At 40.0% G+C, this 20,051-nt stretch overlaps 1 protein-coding gene across 3 annotated transcripts; it reads right to left on the minus strand.

The window, feature by feature from the left end:
* Positions 1-518: 518 nt before the first annotated feature.
* On the minus strand, positions 519-18,904 carry ap1b1 (adaptor related protein complex 1 subunit beta 1). Of its 3 annotated transcripts, none has more exons than XM_087792724.1 (23): positions 18,872-18,904; positions 16,450-16,510; positions 15,880-15,985; positions 15,659-15,794; positions 14,834-15,079; positions 14,569-14,759; positions 14,277-14,498; positions 14,079-14,199; positions 13,869-13,964; positions 13,119-13,234; positions 12,840-13,005; positions 12,305-12,403; positions 11,497-11,756; positions 11,010-11,217; positions 10,789-10,809; positions 9,824-9,853; positions 9,615-9,752; positions 8,952-9,097; positions 8,754-8,883; positions 6,812-6,896; positions 5,823-5,909; positions 4,844-4,998; positions 519-1,215 (listed from the first exon to the last, which is right to left on the minus strand). In XM_087792724.1, the coding sequence occupies exons 2-23, from the start codon at positions 16,484-16,486 to the stop codon at positions 1,141-1,143; spliced, it is 2,871 nt and encodes a 956-aa protein (XP_087648850.1). In that variant the 5' UTR covers positions 16,487-16,510; positions 18,872-18,904; the 3' UTR covers positions 519-1,140. The 3 variants fall into 3 exon arrangements, with proteins under 3 accessions (XP_087648850.1, XP_087648834.1, XP_087648841.1); XM_087792708.1 differs by lacking the exon at positions 18,872-18,904 and adding an exon at positions 18,594-18,767; XM_087792715.1 differs by lacking the exons at positions 10,789-10,809; positions 18,872-18,904 and adding an exon at positions 18,594-18,766.
* Positions 18,905-20,051: the final 1,147 nt, after the last annotated feature.

Genomic DNA, 20,051 nt, shown 5'->3' on the forward strand with positions numbered 1-20,051 from the left:
AATATGATCAAAAAAATGATAAATAAAAGTAGTTTCCGTTGAATATTTACACCATCTTTGAAAACTGATTGATCAGTGGCGCCCTCTAAAGGACCCCCCCCCCCCCATCAATAATATGGATGGATATGTAAATGCTGACCTTCAGACTGACCAGAAAGAATGGACAAGTTACCTGTACGCAGGTGTCTTAACGTGTAAAGTCTTCTGTCATTTTACCTTCAATCGTCATATAATCTATAATAAATCAATTCAGTTAACAGTGGTTCATAGTAATGTCTTTTTAAATCGACTACATTAAGCAAAAATATATTAATTGTTAATCTTATATTCTCTCAGGCCCACCTTATCATTTAACTTTTATTCCATTTATTTTATTCATTAAAAATTTTCCTGAGCATCTTTTTCCCCACTTGCATTTTATCAAAAAATATATTTAAATTTTGAACAGTTTTGTGCATCTCATCTTCTCCTGAGACTTCCTGGTGTTGCGTTTCACAAAAGACAAAAAAAGCAAAAGGTTGATTATATCCAGTTTTTAATAATTCTATTATTTTCCAAAGACATCAAATCATGTCCAACAAAAGCACGAGTGATTAAACCGACATGACTGACGAACGAACGACGGCCGCGGACTCGCCTTCAGTGACCGACCGGTTACATTCCTGTGACTTCATCATGGTTCAGCCTTCATTGGTGATTCTGGTGACGGTCCTGAGTGAGTCACTGACACGAGGGGCGCCTGACGGACCCTCACACACCTGATGCTCTCACACACACACGACACACCATGGAATGACTAAGAAACGGCTGCTTCCGACTATGAAGCCACCAGTAAGAGGATGGGGAGCAGAAACGAAGACCGTGAGACGCGTCGGACAAATACTGGAGCCGCTGCTTCAGAGACGTCCTCCTTCTTGATTGACGCAGCAGCTCTTCAAACGCAGAAATTAAAACGACAAAATAAATATGCTGATCCAGCTGCTGACGGCTGGTTCTAAAAATAGACCGGTGGCTGCAGGACGGTGACGACGACGACGAGCGCTAAAGTATAATTTCCACGTCGAGCAGACGAACACGTTGAGGATGTGGTGGTGGTATTATGGTCTGTATGGAGGCTCGTCGTGGACGGCGGCGCGTTCTTCAGTTCTTCAGGGCGGCCTCGTAGCTCTGGTGCACGCACTGGGACACCTCCGGAGCTCTGCACTTCAGAGACACCTGGGCGGGAGACAAGGTCAAGGTTAAAGGTCAAACATGTCAAGAGAGATTCCAGTCATTCGTCTGAAATCGTTTTGTTGATACGATGCTCCCTGAATCTAAAAAGATGGAAGAGGAGCGAGAAAACGAAGGGAGGAGCTGAAGAAGAATGAGAAGAAAATAGGAAATGGGAAGGTGGAGGAGGAGGGAATGATAAGTAAGAAAGGGGGAAGAGAAAGAGGAGGAGGAGCATGAAGAGGAGGAGAATGATGAGGAGGAGCATGTAGAGGAGGAGCATGAAGAGGAGGAGAACGAGGAGGATATTCAAGAGAAGAAGAATGATGAGGAGCTTGAAGAGGAGAATGAAAAGAAGCGTGAATAAGAGGAGTGTGAAGAGGAGGAGCGTGAAGGAGGAACATGGGGAGCCTGAGGAGCAGGAGTTTGATGAAAAGGAGCATGAAGAGGAAAATGAAACGGAGAATGAAAAGGAAGAGAACGATGAGGAGGAGAATGAAGAGAAGAAGAATGAGGAGGAGGAGCATGAAGAGGAGGAGAACGAGGAGGAGGAGAACGAGGAGGAGGAGATTGAAGAGAAGAAGAATGATGAGGAGATTGAAGAGAAGAAGAATGAAGAGGAGATTGAAGAGAAGAAGAATGAAGAGAAGAAGAACGATGAGGAGGAGCTTGAAGAGAAGAATGATGAGAAAAATGATAAGGAGAATGATGAGGAGGAGCATGAAGAGCAGCGTGAAGGAGGAGCGTGAAGGGGAGAATAAAGAGGAGGAGCGTGAAGAGGAGAATGAAAAAAGAAACGTGAAGAGGAGGAGAATGAAAAAGCTTGAAGAAGAGGAGAATGAAAGAAGAAACGTGAAGAGGAGGAGAATGAAAAAGAAGCTTGAAGAAGAGAAGAATGATGAGGTGGAGCATGATGAGGAGAATGAAAAGGAGCGTGAAGAGGAGTGTCACAGTTAATAAAGATTCCATCCTTTCCTGAAATGTAGTTAATCTTCGTAAAAAGGAAAGACTTGAAGTGTTGAATCCTCTGAAGCACTTACAAGAAATAACTCATTTGACATAAATGTCATTTCCACAAATGAAAGAAATGTGATCCGGCCATCATTAGTCTCCGTGTGGAAGACATGCAGATGATGGAGGAGGCAAATAAAGGAGAGATCAGCTGCTTGATAATGCATGCTGCTGCTGCAGGGAGCATGAGGCTGCGAGGCCAGCATGGATCCACATGGAAGGCACACTTGTGAACCACATGGTGGGATATTTAAGTGACATCACACACACACACACGTGCATCGTTTTTTCATTTATTGTTCATGGATTTGATTAAGAAACCCTTCATTTCACTGGACTCGCACCTTGAAGAACCTCAGTTTCACAGAGTCTGGGATCAAAGCACCTGCAGCTCACACACACCACAGTCACAGCAGCCATCAAACCAGACGCAGAGTCACATGACTTCTATCAAGCGCTCTTTTCTCATGGCGGCATCTACAAATTCCAGCGGGTTCAGCAGAAAAGCAGCAAAAGATCTGTCGAGGAGGCAAACACGAGGCGACAGATACGCTGGACCTAAAAATAGTTCCCCTCAAACTGCCCGGCCAGCTGGAGCGAGCGAGGAGGTGCAGCGACCAGACTCGGACTAACTTAGGAGGCGGGAGCAGAAAATAACTGGTCCCCGACGAGGATTCTCATCACTTATTGATCAGAAAACAAGCTCCAAAGATTCATTTAAGGAGGCCACAGAGCCATCATTTATGAACAACAGTAAGTTTTAAGCCTTTTAGAAATATTAGCGACAATATTCCATGCGTCTGTTATTTCGCTTTTTATTCCACCGCTGGATTAAATTCATCTTTTCGTTTCCTTCTCTCCATTCACCCTTCAATAGAAGCTTCAAATCATTTCACAAAAAAAGTCTCCATCATCAGTGAAGGAAGAATTTCATACAGAATAAGAGGAAAAGAAGCATCAGAAGAGAGGAAGGCGACGAGTGACCTCAAAATGTCAGTCATAGTAATTGACTAGGAGTGTGTGGAGTGTGTGGAGTGTCTAGAAGGATACACTATCTGTAGGAACAACCATGACACTTATTTTAAAGAAATGTATTCCAGTAAACAACGATACAAGGATCAATCCAATACTTGACTTGTAATTGTTAATTTAAAAAAAAGTAAGGTTGAATATTGATGAGGAATTGTGATTAAAACACTGCTCGAGTCAATGATTTATGGAGGTGAAAACAGTAAAACGTCATCCCTGCGAGTTTGTCATCAGTAAATTGGGTAATGATGCGACAGTGGACGCAGGTGGCTTGAAGGTCGAGTAAATAAACAAGGCTTTAAAAAAAAGTGCTGACTAAGATGGGGTCGGTGAGGACGTCGTCCTGCACCTGCTGCTGCTGATGATATTGACAGAAGACCAACGTGAGGGAAGTGATTCGATGAATGAGCAGGAGGGCGGAGTCAAGAACGTCCACGCAGACAGAGATTATAGACATAAACACAGATTCAATACGTCTAAAAAAAAATCTGGGTAAAAGCACAGGGCAATTAATGACAGTTATTGTATACATTTTTCAAGAGTCTGGAAGGCATTTTATTTTCTATAGCATGACCTGGTTTTCTCAGGCGTACCGATCTCTTGAGCCCCCTGACGCAGTAAGACACTCGTCTCATTCCAATGCTGAATAAATATACGTGGGGGTCACAGAAACGGGCACAGAGCTGCCACTCATTCAGCCTTATGGTGAATTGTATTTATCATCCACTTAACATTCGTTTCAGTGCTTCAGTGCCCGAATAAAACGAGTCCTCGGTCCAAGAAAAGAGGTCGGGGGACCCCCCTCATCTTGAACCATGACATTCATTTACAACTTTAAGCTCAGGCTACAGGTTTCAAACCACTACTACCCAAGTAGATAAATGGTGTTAAGAAAGATGCTTTATACTCTTGTTCTAGTTCCATCATCAACCTGTGTAACGGACGCCATGTCCCTGGATGTGATGAAGGACTCGATTATGATAGAAACTAATCTATGTTGAGTGACAGGGATGTTCATAACATTCTACAAACGTATCGGATGCTCAAAAAAAAACAATCTCATATCCGTCATTTGCTGCTCAGCTCCTCCAAAGAGATTCACATTATCGTCTCCTTCATTACTAAACCTATAAGTGACAGCCTCGTGCTGTACTACAGAAACTAGTGGAGAGTCACTAACCAGAACCAGAGAGCACTGAGCCGGGAACACGGGGACTCTCCATCCTAATAAAACACGATTGTCAGGGGCTCAAAGGATTCTTGTTATTGTGAGCAGAGCGGGCAATGGGCCATGATAATAATGTGACTACCAGAGCAGCTGGAACATTTTTATATGGTTGCGTTGCCCTCAAAAAACAAAGCCACGGGGTTAAGTGTTCAATGTAGCATACAAATGTTCTGGCTCTCACACTGATGTGGAGAATCGGAGCAGGACACGGTTCGACGCCGCTGAATATAAACAATATTTTGTGAGACAAGATAGTTTAAGGCGGGAAGCTAACGCGACTCAGTTAATAAAGACAAACTGCGACTTTGATTCGCTGTAACCACCACGTAACGGGACGATGTTTGATCTGCAGGATCCTGGACTCACCGTGTAGTTGGGGCTTCCTGTCTGCACCCTCAGCTCGGCCAGAATCCAGATGCCATTGGTGAGCTTCATGGACTGATAGAGCATGTCCTGACCCTCCACCGTCCTCTTGGCGATGGTGAAGATGTTGCTGGCCTGCAGTTTGTTTGAGGCTGCGTCTGTTCACGGAAACATGCTTATTTTTATTAACACACTTAAAAACACAAAATATGAATCATAATTTATCTGGGCAAGCGTATCAATAATTAAGATGAAAGTTTCATGTCTAGAGGGGTAAATATAAGACATAAAAACGTTTTTTTCACCAACGATAAACTATTCCCTACATTCACTATAGCACAGGCCCAGTGAAGACAGTGATGAACTGTAACAGCATGAGAGATAAAACATGAATAAACCATGAACAGACAATAAAGTGGAACAAAAAAAAAGTTTATCATCATAATTAATCAATTGTTAAAATGGTTAAAATGCAACGATACACACTGCTGCTTGGTTCTGTTTTCTTTTGCTTATTTTGTGTCATCTTGTTTCATTCCAATATTCTCTACTGACACCACAAAAAAAAACTATGTTGTGTTTAAACACTGCCAATAAAAGTTGCTGATGCCGATGATGGATTGCGATGCAATTGAAAATCCTTTACATGCAGCGATGACTCAGCCACCGATTCAAAGTACTTTTCTATTCAGCCTTAACTCCTCTCTGGCACCTGGCCGGTACACGACATCGTCATCTCTTTGTTCACCAATGAGAAATGAGATCAGTGTCGACAGGAATTATTCTCAAACTGCACTCGCGCTTGTGCGAAACTTAATTATCTCATGTAAATAGGGACGGCGGCTGGTGAGTTCTCATCAAATACAATTTGCCTGATTAGCGAGGTACGATATCCGTCAGCGCCCGAAGCCTCGGTGGCGAAGACTGCACATTAGAGCGAAGAGTGCAAGCTTTGTACCCCCCCCCCACCCCACCCCCTTACCTGAGTTAAGGTGGCAGTCTTTGATCTGGAACTGGGACTCGTTGTCATTGGGAATGTCTTTCCATGTTGCCAGGAACACTTGTCGTTCTGTGGATTAACAGAAAGTTGTTGTGAAAATATATTCAATGTAAGCATCAGAAGAGTCACAAAAGTAAGAAGTTGAACCATCACTGGAGATAACTTGAACCAAATATGGCAGATCCTGTTAACTAGTAACAAGAATTCTGTCCAGAGAGTTTTCTTCATTTTTTTTATTTTTTATTTCTCTCTACCAACCGTAAGGCGTTGTGCTTTAGGCCTAATGACGACACACATTTTTGTAATGATGCGAGATCTGAAGGCATCGGGTTTAAATCCATTGAGGGCCGACACCAGGGAGTTCTACCTGAAGCGCTCAATAATTTTGGTTGCAACAAAAAAAAAAAGACATCAATTCAACTTGAGGCTGAGATTGAGGCCAGGATGAGAGCAAACTTTCTCTATCCATCTGCTGTCCAGATCAAGAAGTCATAATGAAATTTATAAATTATTATTATTTATTTATATGTCACTTTATGGTAATTATTGTATTCATTTCATTTTGTTATTCTTATTTTCTGTAAAGCCACCACAACAAATTTCTGTTTCTGATTCCAATTCATCTATTTGACTTCACGCCAGAAATATGGTTCGTTTCCCATTTATACCAGACCTCAATCGCTTTGTTTTTTTTCCTACAATTACTTTATTTGTTTACAAATATACATGTGTGTGAATGCAAAATAAGTTTTAATTAATCAAGATTTAAAAAGATGTAAAGTGAACGTCCAGCGATTCAGATGACAATTCCTAGGCTAAGTCTTCAAATTAAACCATGTAGTCAGCAAACGTCGTCAGGAACACTGTCTGCACAGAAAACATCTCTTCAAAGAGACATTCTCAAGGCTGACGTTGGACTACAGACGTCAGAAGACTTCACGGGCAGAAGAAAGGCAGTAAGATATGCTCACCCATCTTTCCGTCCTCCACGAACAACATGCTGATTGGATACTGGCAGCTGAAGTAGAAGACATCGATGTTGTTCTTAACAGCCACCTGCAGACGTCATTACACCGAGCGTGGCAGAAGACGACGAGTCGGGGAAATGACGGGAGGAGAAACAAGAGGAAACACATCAGTAATTACTTCTCAAGTGTTTTTCAATGAAACTGAAACACTTGGCGCGTGTGTCGTGGTTACTAAGCAGGAGATTTGCATCCATTTGGGAATGGATCTTCTTTGACACTCAAGCGGCTCCGAGTAGATCATTAAACCACATTGCAATAAGCGTCGTAGTACCACTAAAATAAGTTGTAATTTCAGGCTCTATATGTATTTGCACTACAAAGATTTGACATGGAACAAGTTCTCAGCGCATCAGAACTAATTGGTTTTGGAGCAACAACAAGCTGAGAGAGGAACAATGAATTTGGGCGACAGGAGAGACTTCCTGAATAATTAAAGAGTGTCTTCTTTATTTTTAGATGTGATGTAGGACTAGAAGCAACACTGCAAGATGTACGGAGAACACACACAGCTTCCCATTTAGCTGGGAAATGCAAAATACCTCTTAATTTCAAGTTGGTTTAGTTTTTTATTCATCAGACATGTTAACTTGGGAAACTGCAGAATTCCCAAAAATATATCTCATTCCCACTGTTATTATTTCCAAATTTTTAATAAGAACATTCTTAAGAAATGTTTGTATGATCAGTGGGTAGAGAAACATAAACCTAAGGGGTGTGTAAGAATCCTGTGAAATACGAAACAAGGGGAACAAAAGATATATTGTGATACTATAGGAACAACAATATATTAGCAGTAGTAGTATTGCCTGGGTACTTCACTGAGGCGTTGAATCATTTACAGATGGCATGACTTTGTTTTTATTTGTTTTAAAACCAAAACATTTTAAAAGGTTAACTTTTTAAAGCTGCTGAAGTCTGCTGTATCCTCTCATCCTCAGTCTTTGTCGGAATCAAGCTGGATTTTACCGTTGCTTTGGTGTAGAGGACCCAACAATAACTGCCAGCTTGATGGTTGTTAATGAAAACTAACAAAGGCTGTGAATATTTGCATATTAATTTTAATGTAAAATACATTTACTTAAATAAATAATCGATACAGTGCTGTTGAATATTAGCACAGAATCATGAATACTTAAATTAAGATAATCTTTTGAAAGGTAGTCATGAAAAACTTCAGGTGTGTGCACTTTCATTCCAAATGCGAGTCTCTGTTTAAATGTTTACATCCATGATCTGTGTTCCTCATCCTAAACAATGGACCTTTATCATATCAAGGTATGACTCCACCTTGAATTGAACCATCTGTAAACGGCCAAACAAAATGACTTGGCTGGACAGTTTGACCAATCTCCACACAAAAGACACATGTTTGAAAATAAAGCAAAGTAGAATTCCAGTATCAAAAACAGCCCATTCAATATGGACAAGAGAGCTTGATGGAAACCAGTACAACACAATTCCCTCCGAGAGACATTAAGACAGACCTACTGCAATCCTAGTGAGTAGCCTTCAATAGAACGCAAAATGGTCCATTAAAGTGAGGCTGAGAGGCAGCACAGTAGAAACATTAAAGGAGAAGCTCAGGCCAGGGAAATAAAGAACCACGTGGTCCGTTGTGTTCTAATCAATGCCCGAACCACTCCTATCCCTCTGGAGGCTCTTATCTCCTTCCTTCAGCTGCATTTAGTGACTATTGTGCCTGGTTAAAAGAGGTGCTCTCATCAAACATAGAGCCGTACTCTACCGCTTCCTTTTCATTTCCGCCATGTGAATATCTTTCAAAGCCTTCCCAGAAATTCAGCAGCATATTTAAAGAACAGGCAGGCCTAAATACACCTTGAGCCCTTTTAAGATACACATTGACAAGTGATTTTCAATAATTTACCTGCAGGTTATTCAGAGGCTCCATCTTCATGACTGGGCCGACAGTGTTGAGAGGAAGAGAGACTTCGATACTTTGGTTTGGGCTGACGGGAGTGAGAACTTGCAGTGGGCCAGCAGGAGCTAAACCAAAGCTATGGAGGAAGATGAATGAGAATAAGAACAAGAATCAATACCCATTTGTTTATCAATAGTTTGTTACCTGTTTCTGTTGAACTGGATAGCAAAGTCACTCATGACACTCATGGCCTTGTTATTGAGAGTCATCTCCATCTGGATGACACCAGCACGGCGGGCAAAGGTCCCGGTGATTTCGAGCCCCTTGGCTTTCATGGCTGGAAGCCAAACCTGGAGTAAAATAATGAAAAATATGAATCATACATGATAATGAAATATAAAAACAAAGGAACTACAACACTGCTTTACTTTCCAACCATTAGTCTAAATGAAATGGGTTCTAATCTGTGTGTAAGAGAGTTCACACAGCCCAGATGGAGTTACATTTTTCTTATATAGTTGGCAAATTAAAATGACTTTATTATTTGACAGTACATGAACACATGCTATGCTATTAACACAGTGGACGGTTATTAAAACAATATATTAAAGACCTACTTGGAATAATGTCATAAACCTTCAAGAGCATTTGATGGTCATTTAAAATATTAAAGCTCCACTATTTAATTTACTGGCATGTTGCTTATATACCAAGGGTCTCAAACTTACGGCCCATGTGTGATTTATATACATTTGATTATATAGTCAAGATTAAACAGATTTCTAAAATAAAACAACTCATAAAATTGGACAAAAAAAGGCCCAAATTAACAGTGAAAGCACACAAAAAAAATTGTGCGAATCTCACCGTTTTAGGGGGGACGAAGTTGCCGATGGGCATACCAACTCCACCGCCAAGATCGAACAGATCATCCAGACCTCCACTTACTGGAGGAGCAAATGCAGCTGGAGCAGCAGGGGGAAGGACACCAAACCCGCTTGGCATCTGTGACAAAATATGACCTTATAATTATGAACCCCTGGAGTATTTATAATGAAGTCAGAAAAACTACTTACAGCAGGGGCTCCACTGAGATCTCCTCCTATCTGGAGAAGGAAAAAGGAAAAAAAAAAAGTTATTTTTTGTACAAAAGGTTAACAAAAGCTGGAAGGAGGCACGAGAGGATCTAGAAATGGCACTGAGTGGTTGGAGGGTGAGTAGGTGAACTAACAGAGCAAGCAGAGAGGGAAGCTTGTATATTTAGTCAATATAGTCAAAGTGTTCCGGGTGCAAAATCCACCTCGCGAGATCATTTTGTTGCCCACCAGATGATTGTCTCAAATTCAAAGTTGATTCATGTTTATGTTGATGGATAAAGATTGAAGATAAGAAAGGGGAAGAGATATGGAGTCAACAATTTCAGTAAAATTTGAATTTGTTTGGTGAATAAATACAATGATTTCTAGTCTCAAAGATTGAAAAAACAATATCAAAATAAATTTTATTTGGCGCTTGACATCCCTGATCCAAGATATGCTTTTTCTATCTGGTCACAAGTCCATATTGTAAAGCGGTGAATAGAATTTACAGTAACTTGTATCTTGGTAATTGAGATAGTCAACATTTTTTAAAGATGATCCAGATTCAGTCATGTTGGTGGACCTTTTCCAAACACAGTCTACGAGGAGGGAGGGACAAACAGCTCGGATGTAGGGGGTGAGCACACAACAAGGTGGTACAGGAACGGACAAAGGCAGACTCTGCTGCTGGTTTTATCAGCCCCCTTGACCAACCTCAGTGGGGCTGTAATCAGGGGGCGATGGGGACTGATGCTGTGGAGACTGATTGTCCGTCCGCAAAGGAATAGGCGGCTGATTGAAAGATGAAACACAACGTACAGGCCGTTGAGATGGGAAACCGGATATGTTTAACATTCTTGCTGTTGACATGGTGAAAGTATAAAAGTGAATGTAGTCGTTTTAAGCAAAGAAATGCTGATTTTGGAGGTGACAAAATGCTCCCTAGCCCTTAATGTAGTTACCGGCTCTGATTCATCTCCCATCTGAAGGTGCAGCATTGAGAGAAAGATATTTGAAAGTCAAATTAAAGAGGAGAAAGCGTGTTAGGCAGAAACAAAGTGCAGAGTATTTCAATAAAGAGGAGCAGAGACAAACTTAAGCAAAGCAAAAACCAGCGAGATGCCACGTAGATTATCAAGTTTTTAAACACAACAGTGATGAAATGTTGGATCTAAAAACTCACCAAACTGTCCAGACCCCCGCCAAGAAGGTCCATAGCACCCAACTGCATGCCAGAAGAAACAGGGGGTGGTGGTCCAGTTGTGGTGGGAGGGGTCAGATCCAAGTTGAGCAAATCTCCAAGAAGATCTCCCTGGGATGGTATGACAGCAGGGGGCGCCTCAGTGACTCCAGCAGCAGAAGTAGGATCCGGGCTCTCGACACTTTCCCCTCTGGAAGAGACAGTAACACTGAGATGTTAAAAAGTTGAATATCTAACATGATATCCTTTGACACAGAAACATTTACTGTTCTTCAACTGTCGTCTTATCTCATTTACAGGCACATGTCTGAAGCATCGTCAGTTCCTTATCCTACAATCTACAACCAGAAAAGCACCACTTGAAATGTCAATAAATGTGTTAATGTAAAAAACAGAAAAGCGAGCCGCACAGTCAAATGAAAAGGCGATGAAGATCAATGACAAGGGAGGACAGAGGAGGGTGACTCACGATCCAGCACTGCCAGGAAGCCTCTTGTGCTGAACGCCTCGGCTGCCCTCGACAAAGGCGCTGGGGGGCTTGTGGTAGACAGAGGCCAGAGTACCGATGTGGCAGATGAGCTCCTCCAGCAGGGTGGGCTCGATCAGATCCGTCTCCTCAGAGATAAGCGGTTTCTCGGCCAACACCACCTCTTTAGCAGCCACTGGATCCGTGGAGAGCAGACGCCAGTAGATGTAGCCGCGGTCCCTCAGATCAGGGTTGTCAGAGTCCTGCACACATAAAACCATGAGCCATGAAATTAAAGAAACAACTTCAACAATTTGAGATGAAAGATTAAGAGAACAATTATAATCAAATCCTTAAATCTTTGTTTATATACCTAAACACTTAATAACTAAATTGCTTCAGCTTGTAAATCATTGAAGGAATAATGAGAATATTATTGCTGCACTCTCACCGTCCTCTGCCCTCTCTCCAACATCTGTTGCAACAGATGGGAGTACAGCAGTTACCACCTTTTCACTGTCTCCATAAACTAAAGTCATCCGGAGTACAAGCTGGGTAATACAGTCCCTCTTGAAAAAGACAAATTGAATCCATCTCTGCCGGCAGTGACTTTGAAAAGGTGAAGGAAGTTTATTTCTGCTGCAATGCAACAAATTCCAGACAGCAGTCTGAGTGTGCAGTGTTCACACTGACACATCGCTCCAGAACATTTTGCTTTTCAATTAAGGTGTACATGTTGTATCATTGTACCTATTAACTCATCATTTATAATTCTGACGTGTTGTTGATCCACTATTTAGTTGATCCTCACCTGTGTTGCCAGACTGAGCACTTGCTGCACCAGTTCCTGCGTCTCTGTGGGCTTCTTTAGGAACAACTTGACAATCGCAGTGAGAAGCTGCAGCTGCACCTACAGAACACAAAAGTAACACATGTTAACAGCTCAAAACCTGAACATCACTTTGACTAGAGGTGTCGAACTCTATCACACAGGGGGCTAAAAGCTTTTAGCACTCTTGGTCACAGGGTAAACAACTTTAATTTTTACCAAAATTTAATTCCCCTCAAATGATTTTCCTTCATCCTTTGGTTTACTGTTATTAAAGGTTCTGCATGAGTCTTAACATCTATAATCTCTGCTAAATATCTTAGCTTTACCACCGACATCTTTATAGGTCACCATATCAACATGAATCTACCGTCTTGCAGGCCTGAGTTAGTCACGTACGACTTATACAATGAGCATTAGAGTGTAAGCACCACTTTTCTTGTTTAAGTTGTATCGCTTTATTATTCTTAATCAATTATTTAACTGGTTAACGGTCTTCTCAGAGGCAGCAACAAACCTGAGTGCTCTCATCGTGGAAACCTTCCAAAAAGCTCTCCAGCAGTTCGTCTGCATTGTCGATGCGTTCAGCGTACTCTCCCACGATCCAAATCATAGCAGCACGAGCCTCTGGCTCATCCAGAGAATCAAGGTTCTCACACAAAGTAGCAATCACACTCTCGTACCTGGAAAGAAGAACGCAAAACACTATAATCCTCTGTGTTTATTACGAGACAAACCATTTTAAAGTTAAAGCAACCAAAACAATAACTTAGTCATTTAATAACAAGGAACCTACTTGTTAGGATATTTGCGGAAGATGTCCTTGATCACCACGATAGCTTCCTGCACCACATAGTTGACTTTGGTCTGGATCAGGTCCAGCAGTGTGCTGACGCAGCGCTCTGCTGATTGCTAAAGACGACGACACATTTAAAAAGTCAACTTTGACATAATGTCCACATGGAAGCTGAATTTGTAGAAACTGTAACACAAATTCAGTTTAACTCAAAAAAGAAAAAAATGGCGATAAGTGAATTTAGTGGTAGGCATTTAAAATGTGACTCTTGTGAGAGGCTGGAAAACAAAAGAAAGTAGTGATGAATAAAACAAGCTTTAGTCTGGTGGGAAATCATTAAGATAAAAAATGTGTAATTGTTTAAATCTTATAAATAAGGATAGACAATTTTGATTATGGTATGATGTAAGCGCAAAATATTATTCAACGTAATTTAATTTGATTCATCATTTTATTAAATCAATTATCAATATAAAAGATATACTGTCAACTAAATATTATTCATTATTTTTGCCTTTCCTTTTTCTATTTACTTCGGGGGTTAAGAAACAATATCTAAAAATAGTATTTTGTATTTATTGAAGTATTTTAAGTTATATTAAGATTTTAAAAAGTAAGAAAAAATGATAAAATAAGAGTTCTACAGTTATACTTGGTCTGAATGAGATGTTGGTAACGCTCCAAGAACAAATTCAAATAAAATAGTCAGCTTTATGTAGAAAGCTTGATTACTTCATAACCGTCACCCACCTCAACTTTGATGGCACAGCGGCCAATCGCCCTGACGGCTTTACGGACAAAGTCCACGTCCACCTCAGTGGCGTACTCCTTCAGCTCAGCCAGAACCTACAGTGGATCAGAAGGACAGTCGTCACGTTGTGTGAAATAACTTCATGTGAGGCCTTGACGACCGTTTGTGTTGGCGTGTAATAGCCGTGCTTTCACAGTAGATGGAATTACCTGTGCGATGTTGGCTTGAGATGCAAGACGAATCATGATGTCCAGCTTCTCTAGTTTGACGTAGATGGGATCGTTATACTTGACAAAGAAAACCTTCATCTCGTGTTTCAGGATCTCGGGGCTGTTTCACATGAGCACGCTTGTTACGTCCGGTCAAGGACGAGTAGATAATGTAACTGGAGTGGAGTCGAGTCTTACCGTCTCTGAACAATGAGGTTGATGTTTCTGAGAGCCACGTACTGCAGTTCAGGCTCTGCAGACAGAAGTGTGACCAGAGGAGGGGCCAGCTTCTTCAGCAGCGTGCTGTAGTAGTCCAGGTCTTTCGGCAGCATCTCCATGAACTTCATGAGAACCTTCACAGCCGACAGCACCACTGCAGAGTTGGCGTGTGAAAGTCGAGGGGTGACGCGCTCGCAGATGCTGAGAGACGGACAATGAAGTGAGTCAAAATGTCTTCTGGGATTAACAGATTAACAAAGTCGATACCAACCTTTGAGATTCTCGATCGTCCCGGGGTGTGTAATTGGCCAGGCAGTCCAGAATAAAGATCTGTCCCCACTCTGTGCACTCGTTCAGCGCCGTCAGCAGCTTGTTGATGGTCTGTGGGTTCAGATCCAGCAGGTTGCTGTTGGGGTGAGACTCTGCGATCTCAGACAGCGCTGCGACTGCGTTTGCAACAACCTGAGGACGAGAAGGTTGGTTAAGACAAAATAGAAAAAGACATCGGTGAAGTCTGGCTCTTTTACGAGACACACCATGGGGTTGGAGTCGGAGATGAGATCCTTGAGTGTATCCAGGAAACCCTGATCTTCCACCAACTGTGCGTTGATGTCGTGAAGTTTCGCAACACAAACGGCTGCAGTCTTCCTCACGTAAGGGTCTTCATCCTTTAAACATTTCCTCAGTGGCTCGCAGAGGTACTCTGTGATCTTGTCCACACGGATGCAGCCCATCGTACGTACAGCTAAAGCCCGGATGAGAGGGTTTGGGTCTTCACAATCCTGAAAAACAAATAATATTTTGCAACTATCGTCTTTTGTAGAGGAAAGACAAATTAATGTTTGAGCCTTGAATACAATGTTAACTAGGGTTGTAAGAAAACAAGAAATCTTTACACTGTTATATGTCAAATTTCTTTCAAGTTAAAGATATAAATTATTAAACACAAAAAACAAACATTTTTCATAGTTATTTTATGGTTTATATTACAATCCTAAGTGTATAAAATTAAGATTTAAACGCAATTATATACAGCGTTTGTTTAATTTTGTATTGCAATGCAACTTTTGGCTGCTAGATGGCAGCACTCTAACATCCTCCGCAGCTAGAGGAACAATGAAATCTTTTGCTTTAAAAGCTAATTTCTGGACACATTTTGGCTTCAGTGAAGTTAACCAAAAATAGAGTGGAACAATTACAAGAGGTCACTAACATTAAGTGTCATTCTGAAATGGTAAATCGTAAAAATGTATAGTATCTAGAGCTGAATATATCGTAATAAATCGTAAAGTGAAATTAGTGTATGGGTTATGCATGTACTTTACATTAAACCTTTACCATTACAATGCTAAAAAATGTACCTTAACAAAAGTGTTAACAGCCATGATGGCCATGTCTGGTTGGCTCTTGGCATAATTCATCAGGTAGAGGTAGACCAGCTTTTTCAGTTCCAGGTTGTCGGTCTGCATGCAGTTGACAACATCGGGGAAGAGAGCGCTGCAGGAGGAAAGACAACCATGAACGATGAAGCAAAACAAATTAAAGCAGCTGCAGTTTGAGACGTTTGTCTCCCTCGACTCACCTGACATCCTTTCCAACAGTCATCGAAGCAATGACTTTCTTCACAGCTTCCTTCTTCTTCTCCTTTTTGTCGCTGTTGAGCTCAGCCTTGAGCTCAAAGATCTCACCTAAACATACAAGATCAGTGAGAAATTACGAAGAAAAACTTTTCTCGTTATTAACGACTTCTGGAAAGATCGAAGAAAGCAGGACACTGTGGGTAATAATGATTTTTTTGATGTTCAAAGTCTCCACAGTGATAATACATGGCTATCCATTTATTTTAATTACTTTGGCACAGTGTCTTATTTGCTTGTGACGTGCTCACCCATATTATGAAACTTCAAGTCACAGAGTTTTTTTGGCTACTTTCTGAAAATGATTAACTTTGAAAGAACTCACTCGAGCAAGAGTGAAATCACTGAGTTCGTTCCCAAAAAGAAATTCATGCTGGAAAATCCAACTACGCTATAAGTGCATAAAACTGCAACAATTTGTTTTTATTGAAATACTTGAAAGAAAAAAAAACGATTCAGACCAAAACTATTTCAGCAAAATAAAAGCTTTTTGTCAAATTAAGTACAGCTTTTACCTTTTTTGGTGGTGGTGAAGTACTTGGAGTCCGTCATCTTGGCTCCAAATTGTCGATTTTCCTTCAAACACCAACAGACAAATGCTTAATTCTTTTCCTGAGAAGACTCTTAGGGAGCTTTTCAAGAAAAACAGGATATACAAGAAGTGCAAGCACATGGAAACAAGTGTCCGACTAGGCAAACACAATCCAATCCCATCTCCTGTCTAATCCTCTTAGTCAGCAAGACAATAGCCAACTGGAGTAAAATAAAGTTCAACAGTTCCTACATCATTGTTATCTTTTCTATTCATTTGTGTTTCTTTACACTAGAAATGTACATTTGCAGTAGTAACTTTTTTAAATGCACCATAAATTTTAAGCATTATTTATTTACTATCAAGTTAGACTGTGAGTGAATACTATTTTGTAATTCTGCATTTATATAAAATGTACTTTATTTAAAACATTTTCTGGCATTGATCCAAAGCAGAAATGGGCAATTAAATATCCTCAGGGGACACATTTAATATGCTGTTGTGAGGGGCCATCGAGAAAAAAATAGTAAAGGTATACTATCTAGCTGAAAATGCTAAAATTATTATTATTTTGTATAGTATATAACTTTATTAGATCTGTTATAAAATCCCCTTTTTCCCCAAATGATTTTTTATATCCGCTAAAAGTGATAGTTCACCCAAAATTCAAATTTTACTTATTTTCAACTCGGCCTCATTTCAACCAAGGGTTTGGATCATTTTCAAAGATAGCTTAAAATGTATGTTGATCTTAATGTAGCAACTGGGGCTCACTCTTCTTCATCCTTATCTTGGTCCAAAAACAAACTTGTACCTCCTTGCTGCTGCTCTGTAATGTCCATGTTGTATTAAAAACACAATTAATTGTTAAGAAAAGAAATGAAAAGGTCTATACTTTGGAAAGACTTCAAGCAAGAGCTGATAAACTAAGAGCTTCCACTACAAACAATCTTAAAAGATGTACTTATGAGTTTTTTTAACAATTCCTCATGTCGAGGCTTTAATACAAGAGGGATGTTACAGACGAGCATTTTTGAGGCATTTACGTGGCTTTTTGGACAAAGAATAAGCAAGTGTAGCAGTCACTACATTAAAATGAACATATATTTTTTATTTTTCCATCTCTTTAAATCTTTTTTAAGGGGCAATAACAATAATAAATACCCACTAAAATATTTAGAGACTAATAATGATGAATAGTAAGTAAGTAAGTCATTTTTATTTGTATAGCACTTTTCATGACCAGGGTCACAAAGCGCTTAAACAATCAAAACAATATTCAATAAAGTATATACTTTAAAGGGCAAGATACAACTGAACATGCATTGTAGGTTTTTACAGGATCTTTGACCACATGAGGGCCACATAAATACAGTCAAAAGGGCCACACTTTGCCCAGATCTGATGCAAGGTCAGTCCAGGACAGAGAGATAATATCTGCAGGTTAGTGGGGGACATCTTGGGGACACGTAACTAGTAGTTATGAATGATTCTAATAAAAAGACGATGTTAAATATGTTTAGATAGATTTTATGAATCCATCTGGAACATGTAATAAATGTAGTACGTAAGTAACTTAAACTAAGTCAAAAAACAAGTTAGGTATACATTATTTGTAATAGTTAATAATGAAAAATAATGAATATATTGGACAGCATTATTTTTAAATTAAATCGTGTACATCAAAGAAAAGCAACGTCAACACCAGTACAAACATTGACTTAAAGTTTGTGGCTTTAAAGACAACGTAAGAATCATGGGTCACGACACAGAAAACAAACAATATAGTTCGTATTGTAACATGAAGTCTTCGACAACTAAAGCCTAAAGACTGCTCAACTCTCCGCTGATAAAGATCAGTAGTACTGAAGTAGTATTTCAACGACGACCTGAAATAGTTAAACCTTTACCAAATGAACCAATAGTTTCTCCATGAGTGTCGTTAGTGACTAATATCTTTAATTTAAAATACAGTTTTACTGTATTGCTAACCTCGACAAGCTAACTAGCATTAGCACACCTGGCTGTGTACGTTTAATATCCACCTCTTACAACAAAGAGTGTGTTTTTAAAAGTTGATACGCACTTAGTTACCAGCCCGGGCTACACGACTAACCAACTACTTACGCATAACTGATTCGCCCATTCCTGCATTTTGACGTCGAGGTGAATGAATGTTAGCTACAGGCTAGCTCGGGCTAGCGGCTGTCACTCCTGCACCGAGCGGCTCATGACCTTCTGAGCAGCAGCTTAACGAAGCCTTCGCGGGGATCGTTAATCTCTTAATCTATGTGCCGAGTCCAGACCTCGACCGACAGTCTGGGCCACATTCTGGAGTCAACTTTAGAACAGAAACACGGAGGATAAGGAGGGAGAGAGAGAGGGAGAGGGAGACAGCATCTTACCGTGACAGTAGTAGTGTTGGTGCGCTGGCCTTCAGCCCCTCCCACCTGACTCACTTCCGTGTTTGCAAACAAGCGTTTACTCTTCATGAAGCCAATCACACAGAACACTGTTCATCGATTATTGATCGTTGTTTTCTTATATTTATACAAGATTATGAAAAAATCAGAGATCAGTTTGAAATATTTTAGAGGCTTTTTGTCGGAAGGATTTAGATTAACAGGAGTCTGAGCATCTTCACTTCACACCAGTGGAGAATGGAGTGATGTGTAATACTTTTTATTTAATTCTGGGATTAATAAGTATTATCAAGTATCGTGGAATCATTTTCAGAAACACAGAGGATAGAAGTCCAGATCTTCCTCTCCCTCTGTGTTTGATGATCTACTGACTCCTTCAAGAAACATCTTAAGACGTTTTTATTTGTTCAGGCTTTTCCTTGACTTTCTGGAACTCCTGTTGTGTTATCAGTGTTATTTTGACCTTTAAAGTATATACTTTATTGAATATTGTTTTGATTGTTTAAGTGCTTTGTGACCCTGGTCTGGAAAAGTGCTCTATAAATAAAAATGACTTTCTTACTTACCAACGTTGTTGTTGGTCTCTTCGGCAGACTGATCATCATTATTATTATTTATCTTTTTCTATCACATTTTATTATCTTTGTTGTAAGGTTCTTATAGAGAAACCTTCAATGTTGTGTTTAATTACTTTTGTCAGTTAATGTGGATTATCAAGAGGGAAAATAAAGGTAACTGGAATTCCTGTTGTGTTATCAGTTTTATTTTGCCCTTTAAAGTATATACTTTATTGAATATTGTTTTGATTGTTTAAGCGCTTTGTGACCCTGGTCTGGAAAAGCGCTATATAAATAAAAATTACTTACTTACTAATGTCCAGTTACCTTTATTTGCTCTCTTGATGATCCACATTAACTGACAAAAGTAATTAAAAACAACATTGAAGGTTTCTCTATAAGATCCTTAAAACAAAGATAATAAAATGTGATCGAAAAAGATAAATAATAATCAGTCTGCCAAAGAGACCACCAACAACATTAGTACTGCTGGGCTTATCCAGAAACCCTAAAACAACGATCAATGAAAACATTTTGTTTAAAGAATCCAAATAAAAGTTGTTTTTTTTTAAAATTATTTTAGTTGTTTTATTAAATGATGTGGT

This window comes from Callionymus lyra, chromosome 1 (assembly GCF_982586985.1).
Source record: "Callionymus lyra chromosome 1, fCalLyr1.hap1.1, whole genome shotgun sequence".
Lineage (NCBI taxonomy): Eukaryota > Metazoa > Chordata > Actinopteri > Syngnathiformes > Callionymidae > Callionymus > Callionymus lyra.